Consider the following 14,229-nt stretch of genomic DNA (forward strand, 5'->3'; position numbering starts at 1 on the left):
CCTTCACTGCTCTGGGGCCGCGAGGACGTCTCAAGATGGCTGCCGTGGCTGGAAGTCTGCTCCCTTCTGCAACATGACGCCGTGAGAGCCGTGACCGCGAGGGAGGCACCATCGCGCGTTTGCTTTTATTTTATTTTAGTTACTTTTCTTTTATTTTGTCAAACCTCCATCTCATTCCGCGGCGCGAGCTCGTCTTTGGGAGTGACGCGTCAAATCACGCCGGGACCTGCCTCAGCTAAAGCGGCTAACTCACTCACACTTTAGTTTTCACGCGCCGCGACAGACCCGCGCGAGGCAACAGGCTGCTGCCGCGTGACGCGGTGAAACACCGGGAGGACGTGAAACCCACGCGGCGCGCGCGGCCGCGGCACAAAAGCCCGATTCTTGAACCGCGCCGAGCTCAACATGTCCGCGGACCGCAGCCCGTGGCTCCTCCGCTAATGCGCAGCGTCCGCCGTTTAACGAGCTTTTTACTCTTTTTCACCGTCACAAACACCGTGAACAACCGCGAGGAGCCGCCGAAGCTGTTGGATTCAGGGCGAGTTATGGCCAAACGTAAAGTGAACTTTTTCTGCTTGTAGCGACTTCGGCCTGTGTTTGGCAACTCCCCAGAAGCTCCGCCATGGACGCGACACTTGACCAGAACTGAGAGGCGTGTGTTTCCCGTGGACCGTGAGCTCGTGCTTCCCGTGGACCGTGAGCTCGTGTTTCAGGTTCCGTCACTACAGAGACCGTGTTAGCTCGCTCCGGCACAGCTAACTCACGTCTCCCCCGCACACGCACCCAAACACGGCGTACAGAACGCACTCCGAGCCCGCCGGACACACGCACCGGCTCAGCACCACCGTCATGGGCGTGCAGGGCTTTCAGGAGTATCTGGAGAAGCGCTGCCCCGGGGCCGCGGTGCCCGTGGACCTGCTGAAGCTGGCCCGGACAGCGGCCCGCCAGCCTCTTCATCATCACCACCCGCATCATCACCCGCATCACCCCGGGCCCGTGCCTCCACCGCCGCCCACCCGCATCCTCATGGACGCGGACTCGGGCCTGCAGCGGCTCTACGGCGGCTACCAGACGGACTGGGTGTGCGGCGGGGAGTGGAACGCCATGCTGGGCTACCTGGCCGCGCTGTCGCAGGCCTGTCTGTACCAGGGCGGCCTGGAGCTGGTGGTCGTGTTTAACGGGACCCTCGGGAAGGAGCGCTGGCCCGAGTGGGCGCGGCGGGTCCAGGGCCAGCGGCAGACGGCGCAGCTTATCGTGAACCACGTCGGCAGCAAGGCCACGCCGCCTCCACGCGCCTGGTTCCTGCCGCCCGCGTGCCTCAGCCACTGCGTGCGCCTCGCCATGTTCCGCTTCAGAGTGCGGGTGAGCCATGTGCACGGGGGTCTGTAGGTGCTGTTGAACCACGTTCACGGGGGTCTGTAGGTGCGGGTGAGCCACGTTCACGGGGGTCTGTAGGTGCTGGTGAGCCACGTTCACGGGGGTCTGTAGGTGCTGGTGAGCCACGTTCACGAGGGTCTGTAGGTGCTGGTGAGCCACGTTCACTGGGGTCTGTAGTTGCTGGTGAGCCACGTTCACTGGGGTCTGTAGTTGCTGGTGAGCCACATTCACTGGGGTCTGTAGGTGCTGTTGAACCACGTTCACGGGGGTCTGTAGGTGCGGGTGAGCCACGTTCACGGGGGTCTGTAGGTGCTGGTGAGCCACGTTCACGAGGGTCTGTAGGTGCTGGTGAGCCATGTTCACGGTGGTCTGTAGGTGCTGATGAGCCATGTTCACGGGGGTCTGTAAGTGCTGGTGAGCCACGTTCACGGGGGTCTGTAGGTGCTGGTGAGCCACGTTCACGAGGGTCTGTAGGTGCTGGTGAGCCATGTTCACGGTGGTCTGTAGGTGCTGGTGAGCCACGTTCACGGGGGTCTTTAGGTGCGGGTGAGCCATGTTCACGAGGGTCTTTAGGTGCGGGTGAGCCACGTTCACGGGGGTCTTTAGGTGCTGGTGAGCCACGTTCACGGGGGTCTTTAGGTGCTGGTGAGCCACGTTCACGGGGGTCTTTAGGTGCTGGTGAGCCACGTTCACGGGGGTCTGTAGGTGCGGGTGAGCCACGTTCACGGGGGTCTGTAGGTGCTGGTGAGCCACGTTCACGGGGGTCTTTAGGTGCGGGTGAGCCACGTTCACGGGGGTCTTTAGGTGCGGGTGAGCCATGTTCACGGGGGTCTTTAGGTGAGCCACGTTCACGGGGGTCTGTAGGTGCTGGTGAGCCACGTTCACGGGGGTCTGTAGGTGCTGGTGAGCCACGTTCACGGGGGTCTGTAGGTGCGGGTGAGCCACGTTCACGGGGGTCTGTAGGTGCTGGTGAGCCACGTTCACTGGGGTCTGTAGTTGCTGGTGAGCCACATTCACTGGGGTCTGTAGGTGCGGGTGAGCCACGTTCACGGGGGTCTGTAGGTGCTGGTGAGCCACGTTCACGGGGGTCTTTAGGTGCGGGTGAGCCACGTTCACGGGGGTCTGTAGGTGCGGGTGAGCCACGTTCACGGGGGTCTGTAGGTGCTGTTGAACCACGTTCACGGGGGTCTGTAGGTGCGGGTGAGCCACGTTCACGGGGGTCTTTAGGTGCGGGTGAGCCATGTTCACGGGGGTCTGTAGGTGCGGGTGAGCCACGTTCACGGGGGTCTGTAGGTGCTGGTGAGCCACGTTCACGGGGGTCTGTAGGTGCTGGTAAACGCTCCAGAAACACCTGATGACTCGTCCTTTAATCGTGACTTTTTTTTTTTTTTTAGAGCGACTTGTATTTTGGAAGACGAAGCACGTGTGTTTTTAAAATAATAATTTCAAGTTTTCACAAAAGCATCACAGGTGAAATCACAGGTGAAATCACAGGTGAAATCACAGGTGAAATCACAGGTGAAATCACGTGACTCGCAGCAGATGGAAGTGTTTACATGACAGTTCATTCATCTGACCTCTCCAGGAAGCAGAGAACGAGCAGAGGTTTGGTGTGAGGGCAGTTTAGTTCTGTTCAATGTTGTGTGTTTGTGGGGTCCGTCTGAGTGTGGGGTCCGTCTGAGTGTGGGGTCCGTCTGAGTGTGTGTGGTCCGTCTGAGTGTGTGTGGTCCGTCTGAGTGTGTGTGGTCCGTCTGAGTGTGTGTGGTCCGTCTGAGTGTGTGTGGTCCGTCTGAGTGTGTGTGGTCCGTCTGAGTGTGTGTGGTCCGTCTGAGTGTGTGGTCCGTCTGAGTGTGTGGTCCGTCTGAGTGTGTGGTCCGTCTGAGTGTGTGGTCCGTCTGAGTGTGTGGTCCGTCTGAGTGTGTGGTCCGTCTGAGTGTGTGGTCCGTCTGAGTGTGGGGTCCGTCTGAGTGTGTGTGGTCCGTCTGAGTGTGTGGTCCGTCTGAGTGTGTGGTCTGTGCGAGATTAAAAACATATATGATCCAGTGCCGCCTACACAACATGAACTCAGTGAACCTGCACATGACCCTTATGTCTGCAGCTTTTTATCATGTATTAATTAGTTTGTCATTACACGTATGTCCCGCGTGTATTAAACATGATGTAAAGATGGAGTTTGTGGCGTAAAGTGTCAGGGGAAAAACCACATCAAATCTCATCTCGTCTAAAATGGAGGACGACCCTGTGAAATGATTCTATTGTACATTTTTAGATTTTATTATACTTAATGTTAAAATAAATGTTGAAATATGGCGAAGGAAAGCTTACAGAGAGAATAATTACCAATCAAGGTGTTTTTTTTGTTTATGTTATGCAACGTTTGCGATAAACCGCCAGTGTTTTATGGTCTCAACAGTTGTGATTGTTTGAACAGTGGATTCGTCACGGTTGATATGAGTCGTTTGCGTGTCATTCCAGCCTTGTTTCTGCGTTGTTGTTTCTGCGTTGTTGTTCGTGCCGTTTCTGCGTCGCTTCCGCGTCGCTCAACGCTTCTCGTTGCCGAGATAAAGCTCAAATATGCAGACTCCACCCACGTTAAAGCGCCGGTCTGTCTTCTCGTTCTGTCACGTTCCAGCTCTGGACTCTTAATCGGTCAGATCTGGACCACGGGTGTGAATGGACGTTCAAATGAATCTCTTGAGCCAGCGATTGACCATGTTTTTTATCCCTGATTTGTTTGTGAATCCGGACAATAAACGCAGTATTTTAAGGCTGATAATTATGTATAATAACGTGTTCTCGCTGGGCTGAGAATTGCGTCGCTTGGAAAAAGTACTTAAAAATTGGGCATTTAAGAGCGGCGTATTATCCGACGCTTTTACAAAATAAAGCGGCGCTTTTAACACCGTGCACCGTAATTGAGCGTCGTAATTTACGCCATACGCCGCTCCTTAGTGGCGGAGTGTGACCATATTGGCTTTCCATATCGAGCGTCGTGGGCGGTGCAGCAAGCAAAAAGTGCTACGGCACATGGACGGTGCCGTGGTGCTGTTCCCGCGCACAGTTATCTTAATACCTGGCGGCATCTTTTCAGCATGGCAGGGGGGCTACCGCGGCATGGCGGGGGGCCGTGCCAAACCCCTCAGCGAGAACACTGAAGAATAATAATGTATAATCTAATGTCTCCGGAGCTTGTCCAGATCGTGACTCGCCGTTTCTGTTTTTAAAGCACTCTTTTGTCCCGCCCACTCCTCTGATTGGTCAGCCTCTGTTAGGCTCCGAGTGAGTGAGAGCTGGATTTAACCAATCAGTGAAGTTTGAACCTTTAAAAAATTCAAAGTGTAGACGAATTGAAAATTAAAAAAAAAAATTTCTTACTTCCTTTTATATAGACAAGTGTGAAATGGAAAAAAGTATTTGTATATTATTGATTTAAAGCCTCCACAGCAAACACAGAGCTTAAACTCAAAGATAAACTGTGCGGAGCTTTACAGAACGGGAAAATATGCTTAAAATCACGAGACGCATGAAATAATAATCATATCATTGATTTATCGTGCTCCTGATCAGAACGTCACAAAAGACTTCGACCGGCGATTTATATATAATTTTACATCGTTCAGCATAAAATCAGCATTTTTATTTTAAGGATATTAAGATGACGCTGGGGCAAACCAAAAATGTACTGTTGAAATTTGAAAAAAAAGGTGTAAAAGACAAATGAAGCAGAAAAGTGCAGAAATATCACTCAAAGTTTGTCCCATTTCAGCTCAATTTGCAGCATTTTTGAATGTTTTTTATAAAGCTGTAAAATGGACTGAACAAGTTGATTAATCACAACTGATCGATCATTGGGGTTTTGTCAACTGTATTCAATAAACAGTGATAATCTGGACTGTACAGACTCGAACATATTTTTATGACTCAAACCTAGAATAAATGAACATGAAGTCTTTGTTTTGGTCGATTTACTTACGGCCTTTTTCTAAATAAGTTAATTTAATTTAGAAAGAAATGATTGTTTCAGTTCAATATAACCAATGTTAAAATGTATTTCTAAACTCTTGTACATGTGAGACATTATTACTCACGACTATCATTTGAGGCAGTGACAGTTTTGCTCTGATGTTTGATTATTAATTGATGACTTAACACGACAGATGAAAGGACATTTATTGTCTTTAAACTTCACAAACATGTCAGTCCATGTCCTCAGACATGTAGGAAACATGTTCCAGGTGTGAAGCCCAAAAGCTCTTGACAGGATCATGTCATGTTAATAAACACGCCTGACCAGCCGCGGGCTCATTTTCACGTCCTCGCGTTCCGTAACCGCTGCGCTACCGTGTCGCCGTGGTGTCCTGTTGTGGTTCAGATGAATGTTAACGTGCTAATGTAAGAAAACATCCATACATGAGACCTCACAGCATGTGAGCGTCAATCTAAGCATGTTGTTGAGGCAGAGCAAAAATGTTTTTGCCTACCGTAACCCGACCGACCCGGTAAAAAAAATAGCCAACTGAATAAAAATATCAGCAACTTTGTCAAAATGACGCTAAATATTTTTTTTGTCTTATATCTTGCCGACTCACCGACCATTTTCCCCCAAAAGCGCTGTGTTGAATAATAAAATGGAGAACGTCTCATTGACTGTTGGAGCTCGACGCCTGGAGGTCACTGCGGGTCAAAACATGGCAACATGTGTGTTCAGTGTGGTTCAGTGTGTCGGGGAAACGAAGTGAGAATGTGTTGTGCTTGTGGACTTGGTAGGTGATGTGCTAGTGGACTTGAGGTGAAAAAGATGAGATTGATCGCTATTCTGTGACGCTGAGTGCCAACATAGCGTCCAAACATTCTAACGAAGTGGGGTTAATTATCATTAAAAATGGGTGGATTTTATGTACAAATTTTGAATTTTTTTATGCCTTCAAAGGAAAAATAATTTATCTAGCTAAAATGTTGGATTGGGTTAGGCCAGTTATTTTATCACTTGGTTTACAGATCCGCCGCACTTAGCTCATTTATTTTATTTATATTGTAGAAATCAATTTTTTTTTTTTATAAAGTACCGCCGACAACGCAAAATAGCATTAAATGAAATATAAAAAGCGGTATTAAGTCAAAAGATAAGAGCGCGTGAAGCAATTTTTCGTCAAAATCCTGCTGGAGTCTGTGACGGAGCAGCTCCGTCCCTGCGCGCGGCCCCGTTTTCCAGTCGGCTGTGTGCCTTTATATCGCAGATACACATTTCAAACCCGTTTACCACATTTTCTCCAGCGCATTTTGCCGTGACTATAAGGGTGAACACTTAGAAGCGTTAATTCTACCAATGCAAAACATGCTAAATCTACTGTTGCAAGCTCCTGCGCGCCGCGTCCCCCCTCCTCCCGTGGTGCCTTTTGGGAAAACCCGGAAGAAAAAATCTTTTGAAATTATATTTATATTTTGCCCGCCTGTTCAATATTTCATCAATATTTCATTTAAAAATCCGTAAACCAAGTAATAAATTAACTGTGGCCTTACAGCAAACATACAATTTATTTGGGGCAGCCTGATGAGGGAACGATGTTAGAACTTGGTTTAGACAGTTTTTGCATAGTTCACTCACCGTTACTCAGCACCTTGACTCTCTGTGCTCAGGTTGTGCAGACGCTGGAGGACCACCACCAGGAGGTGCTGTCTCTGTACCGTGACTTTGGCTTCGCGGGCCTCATCGCTCAGGACTCGGAGTTTGCGCTCTGTAACGTCCCGGCGTATTTCTCGTCTCACGCGCTCAAACTCAGCTGGAACGGGAAGAACCTGACCACACACCAGTATCTGCTGTCGGAGGCGGCGCGTCAACTGGGGCTCAAGACGCACCACCTGCCCTGCTTCGCCGCTCTGCTCGGTAACACACGCCTCCTGCAGGTCACACGCGCCTCCTGCAGGTCACACACACGCACCGTCACACACACGCGCCTCCTGCAGGTCACACACACGCACCGTCACACACACGCGCCTCCTGCAGGTCACACACGCACCGTCACACACACGCGCCTCCTGCAGGTCACACACGCACCGTCACACACACGCGCCTCCTGCAGGTCACACACGCACCGTCACACACACGCGCCTCCTGCAGGTCAAACACACGCGCCTCCTGCAGGTCACACACACGCACCGTCACACACACGCGCCTCCTGCAGGTCACACACACGCACCGTCACACACACGCGCCTCCTGCAGGTCACACACACGCACCGTCACACACACGCGCCTCCTGCAGGTCACACACACGCACCGTCACACACACGCGCCTCCTGCAGGTCACACACACGCACCGTCACACACACGCGCCTCCTGCAGGTCACACACACGCACCGTCACACACACGCGCCTCCTGCAGGTCACACACGCACCGTCACACACACGCGCCTCCTGCAGGTCACACACGCACCGTCACACACACGCGCCTCCTGCAGGTCACACAAGCACCGTCACACACACGCGCCTCCTGCAGGTCACACACACGCGCCTCCTGCAGGTCACACACACGCACCGTCACACACACGCGCCTCCTGCAGGTCACACACACGCACCGTCACACACACGCGCCTCCTGCAGGTCACACACACGCACCGTCACACACACGCGCCTCCTGCAGGTCACACACACGCACCGTCACACACACGCGCCTCCTGCAGGTCACACACACGCACCGTCACACACACGCGCCTCCTGCAGGTCACACACACGCGCCTCCTGCAGGTCACACACACGCACCTCCTGCAGGTCACACACACGCACCGTCACACACACGCACCTCCTGCAGGTCACACACACGCGCCTCCTGCAGGTCACACACACGCACCGTCACACACACGCACCTCGTGCAGTTCACACGCTCCTGCAGGTCACACACACGCACCTCCTGCATGTCACACACACGCACCTCCTGCAGGTCACACACACGCGCCTCCTGCAGGTCACACACACGCACCTCCTGCAGGTCACACACACGCGCCTCCTGCAGGTCACACACACGCACCTCCTGCAGGTCACACTCACGCACCGTCACACACACGCACCTCCTGCAGGTCACACACACGCGCCTCCTGCAGGTCACACACGCACCTCCTGCAGGTCACACTCAAGCACCGTCACACACACGCACCTTGTGCAGGTCACACGCGCCTCCTGCAGGTCACACACACGCACCGTCACACACACGCACCTCGTGCAGTTCACACGCTCCTGCAGGTCACACACACGCACCTCCTGCATGTCACACACACGCACCTCCTGCAGGTCACACACACGCACCTCCTGCAGGTCACACACACGCGCCTCCTGCAGGTCACACACACGCACCTCCTGCAGGTCACACTCAAGCACCGTCACACACACGCACCTTGTGCAGGTCACACGCGCCTCCTGCAGGTCACACACACGCGCCTCCTGCAGGTCACACACACGCGCCTCCTGCAGGTCACACACACACACACCTCCTGCAGGTCACACACACGCGCCTCCTGCAGGTCACACACACGCGCCTCCTGCAGGTCACACACGCGCCTCCTGCAGGTCACACACACGCACCTCCTGCAGGTCACACACACGCACCTCCTGCAGGTCACACTCACGCACCGTCACACACACGCACCTCCTGCAGGTCACACACACGCACCACCTGCAGGTCACACACACGCACAACCTGCAGGTCACACACACGCACCTCGTGCAGGTCACACGCGCCCCCTGCAGGTCACACGCGCCTCCTGCAGGTCACACGCGCCTCCTGCAGGTCACACGCGCCTCCTGCAGGTCACACACACGCACCTCCTGCAGGTCACACGCGCCCCCTGCAGGTCACACATCGCCTCCTGCAGGTCACACACGCGCCCCCTGCAGGTCACACGCGCCCCCTGCAGGTCACGCGCCCCCTGCAGGTCATACGTCACACACACGCCCCCTTCAGGTCATACAAGCGCCCCCTACAGGTCATACATGCGCCCCCTGCAGGTCACACGCGCCCCCTGCATGTCACACGTGCGCCCCCTGCATGTCACACGTGCGCCCCCTGCAGGTCACACGCGCCCCCTGCAGGTCATACACGCGCGCCCTGGTCACACGTCACACACACGCCCCCTGCAGGTCACACGTGCCCCCTGCAGGTCACACACACCCCCTGCAGGTCACACACACCCCCTGCAGGTCACACGCCCCCTGCAGGACACACGCCCCCTGCAGGACACACGCCCCCCTGCAGGTCACACACACGCCCCCTGCAGGTCACACACACACGCCCCCTGCAGGTCACACGTGCCCCCTGCAGGTCACACACACACACACACACCCCCTGCAGGCAAGCCCCCAGCAGCCAAGATGGCCGCCCATTCAAGTCAATGAGAGCTGCTCAGTGGCGCATGTTGCCAGTTAGCCTTTAGCTCTTTGGACACTGCTGCCCAGAAGTGACGTAGGTCTGCGTCCGGTTAGAGTACCATGTGACCGTACTGACCAATCAGAGAGAGTTACTAGAGCAGCGCAAAGCATAGTGTGAGATAAAGCGAAATTTTAAACAACTGGTTTAAAATTTCTAACTGAAGGATTTTGAACCGGAAAAAAGTAAATCTATTTATTGCCATGGCTCAATAGTTTAGTTATTTTTCAGTGTTTTGTGGTTCACCGCAAATAAAATATAAATAAGTAAACTTTTTCACTGTCAATGTAAATAATCCTGGTCCTTATTAAGTACATGGAATGTATTGTCTAAAGTTGATTTATTAAATTACGGATCATATCATGATCATTAATCATATCATTCTACAACATGTCAAATGTATTCAGATGACATGTTTATCTACATGCAAAACATGCTAAAGTCATGCTTAAGTCCGTATTTAGGTTTCTTGTCTGTGTAATACAGAACACACTGATGGACACGAAACGTAACATCGATTAGTTTATACCTGGCAAAACATTCCATTTCCACAGCATTTATTACGTTATTTAGTTTTTCAGGCATAACAATTTCAAGACATTGCTTCTGAGCAGTAGATCCACGACCCTCAGATCCGTGGTGGTCATTAGTTCCATGATTTGTTCAGTTATTAAACTCATGGATCATAGTTTTACGCCTGTAGCTCTGTCGTGGCATCTGGGCTCACCCACGGCATCTCGGCCCGTTCACTTCACCTACACGCGCTCTGATTGGTCTAGACAGTCACGAGCCGGGCTAGAGCGGCGCGCTAGAGCGTAGCCGAAGCTACCAGCTTAAAATGCGTTTTAAAGACAACTGAAGAATCTTAAAATTAGAAAAAGTCTATGACCCATAAATAGGTAAGAATTGCCGCTATATCAGACTTTTCTGAAGCTCTAGGTGCTCTTTCAGCCGAACACGAGCAGTTTTTCGTTACATTGCGCTCTAGGGAAAAAAGCTTTCTGGACACACGATTTCTTTGGCTGCAGTACCAATGGAGTGGCCACTGGAGGAGTCTGCGACTGCCATACCCTATCCAGATATTATAATAGATCCATGCCTGCAGGTCACACACGCGCCCCCTGCAGGTCACACACGCACCCCCTGCAGGTCACACACGCGCCCCCTGCAGGTCACACACGCGCCCCCTGCAGGTCACACACGCGCCTCCTGCAGGTCACACACGCGCCCCCTGCAGGTCGTTGTTTTTAGTTTGATCAGAATGAACCTGGCTAAAGTTTTGAGATTTACCATGTTTTATCAGAACAAAGGTACATATTTGAGGATTAATGTCATGTAGCGAGTTACACAGGATCGTTTGAGATCTTTCATGTAGCGAGTTACGCGGGATCGTTTGAGATCTTTCATGTAGCGACTTCTCCTGATCGTCTGAAACGTGCTTCATGAATCATAACTGAATTCATGGTTTGTTCTTCAGGAAATCACATTCTGCCTGATGAGGACCTGGCTGCCTTCCACTGGAGCCTCCTGGGACCAGAACACCCGCTCGCTTCTCTCAAGGTAAAGCTTTTTATATGTGTTTATTTTACCCTCAGCCTGATCAGAAAATATACTCTCAGCGGCGCCACCTGTAGAACATAGGTCAAATTTAACATTCTGTGATGACCCGGTGTCTACACTGGAGGTCGATGCTGCAAATTAACTCTCAGCTTCTTAAAGAGTCCGAACGTTGGTTTATTCTCAAAAGTTTCAGAAAAAACTTAGGTTTGAAATGAGGCTCATTTGAGTCATTTTAGCACAAACATATTTAATAATAACAATGCTAGCATTAGCTTAGTGGAGGCTAATGGCCATTTGGTCATCGCACTGACTGTGAACCAGGACAGTGGGAATAGTAGTGCTCTCTAAGGGTGTGCGGTGCTCTCAGCAGCGTGCGTGGTGCTCTCTCTAAGCGTGCGTGGTGCAATCAGCATTTGTGGTGCTCTCTCTAAGCGTGTGTCGTGCTCCAGGTCCGTGCACATCAGTTGGTGCTCCCTCCGTGTGAGGTGGTGATCAAAGCCGTGTCGGAGTACGTCTCGTCCATCAAAGACCTGGGACACCTGGACGCCATCGCCAAAGACGTCTTTAAACAGGCTCAGGTACTCTCTCAGGTACTCTGTCTGTGACCAGGTTCATGAAACATTCTGCAGGAGAAGACGACGACGACACATGTTCTTTGTGTTTAACAAGCTTTTCATTCCGTTACATGTCAATCATTTCAAAGTGTTGTATATGTGTATATATGTATATATATATATATATATATATAATATAAATAAATATAATATAAATAAATAAATGCGGTTTAGGAAAGACCGGTTGGTGAGTCGGCGAAATAATTGAAAAATAAAAGATTTTGACGTTTTTTCAACAAAAAGCTGATTTTTTTTTTCAGTCGGCTAGTTTCAAACTGGGTCGGTCGGGTTACGGCAAACAGACATATTATTTTGCTCAGCCTTATATAAATCTTATATTGCGATAGAAACCTTACATTGCTTTGATTGTCTCAGTCTGATATAAATGATCAGGTAACTCACTTAACCTTCTGAATGCTATAATTGAAATCACTTATTTGCCTTAAAAATTCACAATTATCCTTTTCACATTATCAATTGAAGGCGCAATGGATGATTTTTCGGCATGCGGAAGTGCGCATGCGCACTCCCCCGTGCGGACTGATATAACACACACGTGCGTTTGTTTATTAGCGCGACGGATTACATCTCGTCTCCCGTAGATTTCCGTCTTCTTCTGAGTCAACTCGAACTGTCTTTGTCTTCATTTTGTCCCGTACACTGAGGGAACTATATTATGATAGATCAATGCGCTTAGACACGCGGAAACTTGGGGACGAGCCGGTGCAGGTGAGCGGCAGGTGCGTTTTTGATTGATACATGACACGACTTATCGGCAGTCCACGCCACGAGGAAATGAGAGAAAATTGTCCATTCAACCTTTTAACTGATAAATATTTTTGTCCAAACATGAAGTTTTGTAAGAATTCCTAAAGGAACCCTTATGTAAAGCTGCAGTTGTTTTACCTTGAGACAGAAAAGCAAAGTCAGAACCTTCATCTGAACTTGGTCTTATCTCAGATCGAGTGAAGTGTAACTATTCAATATAAGCCGCGTTAACTCTGCACTTCATGTACATTGAGGAAAGACACCCAGTGATTTTGCACGTTCTCCCTCTTAGAGGTTATGGAGTTATGGTCATTGTAGGTGCGTTTCCACTGTGAGAGTAAAACGATCTGGAAATCTATGATTTTTAAATAATTAATTTGTTTGTTATTGCTGCAAATAAGTATCTGAACATTTGTCTCTCAGAGCTGTTAGTCTGCCTTTAGACAGTCCATCTCTGCTCCACTTAGGGATCTTCTCAAAATGGGTTGAAGCTGAAAAGACTTTATATTTTTCGTCTCTCTCTGGACCCCCTCCCCCCTCAAAAGACTTAAGACTGGCTTCACATAAAATTTTACGCGTTGTTTACGCCCCCTCCCAAGACGAAAAATTTTAAGTCTTTTCAGCTTCAACCCATTTTGAGATGATCCCTTATTAATCTAAAAGAGCAGCTCCTGTTTGAGCTCATTAGCTGCATAAAGACCCCTGTCCAGCCCACAATCAGACAGACTCCGTCCACTGCCATGGACAAGACCAAAGAGCGGTCAGAAGACCCCAGAGACTGAACTGTAGACCTCCACAAGGCTGGAAAGCGCTACAGGCGATTGAGCAGCTTGTGAAGAAAGATCAACTGTTGGAGCGATTGTTAGAACATGGAAGGGGCTAAAGATGAGGTCACTCTCACTCAGACTGGAGCTCCATGAAGACCTCACCTCAGACTTTAGCTCCATGAAGACCTCACCTCAGACTGGAGCTCCATGAAGATCTCACCTCAGACTGGAGCTCCATGAAGATCTCACCTCAAACTGGAGCTCCATGAAGATCTCACCTCAGACTGGAGCTCCATGAAGATCTCACCTCAAACTGGAGCTCCATGAAGATCTCACCTCAGGCTCCATGAAGATCTCACCTCAGACTGGAGCTCCACGGAGATCTCACCTCAGACTGGAGCTCCACGGAGATCTCACCTCAGACTGGGGCTCCACGAAGATCTCACCTCAGACTGGGGCTCCACGAAGATCTCACCTCAGACTGGAGCTCCATGAAGACCTCACCTCAGACTGGGGCTCCACGAAGATCTCACCTCAGACTGGAGCTCCATGAAGACCTCACCTCAGACTGGAGCTCCATGAAGATCTCACCTCAGACTGGAGCTCCATGAAGACCTCACCTCAGACTGGAACTCCATGAAGATCTCACCTCAGACTGGAGCTCCGTGAAGATCTCACCTCAAACTGGAGCTCCGTGAAGATCTCACCTCGGACTGGAGCTCCGTGA

General features: G+C 51.0%; 1 protein-coding gene across 1 annotated transcript in view; it reads left to right on the forward strand.

Moving 5' to 3' along the window:
• The window catches only part of fam120c (family with sequence similarity 120 member C), a 30,572-nt gene continuing 16,343 nt past the window's right edge, over positions 1 to 14,229 (forward strand). Inside the window, exons 1-4 of the mRNA XM_072448902.1 lie at positions 1 to 1,362; positions 7,015 to 7,261; positions 11,271 to 11,353; positions 11,803 to 11,931. Of these exons, the coding sequence (XP_072305003.1) occupies positions 850 to 1,362; positions 7,015 to 7,261; positions 11,271 to 11,353; positions 11,803 to 11,931 (972 nt within the window). The 5' untranslated portion in view covers positions 1 to 849. The remainder of the gene's footprint in view (positions 1,363 to 7,014; positions 7,262 to 11,270; positions 11,354 to 11,802; positions 11,932 to 14,229) is intronic.

The sequence above is a fragment of the Eucyclogobius newberryi genome, unplaced genomic scaffold (genome assembly GCF_026437365.1).
Source record: "Eucyclogobius newberryi isolate DKJ021-1_F unplaced genomic scaffold, fEucNew1.0.hap1 SCAF_17, whole genome shotgun sequence".
Lineage (NCBI taxonomy): Eukaryota > Metazoa > Chordata > Actinopteri > Gobiiformes > Gobiidae > Eucyclogobius > Eucyclogobius newberryi.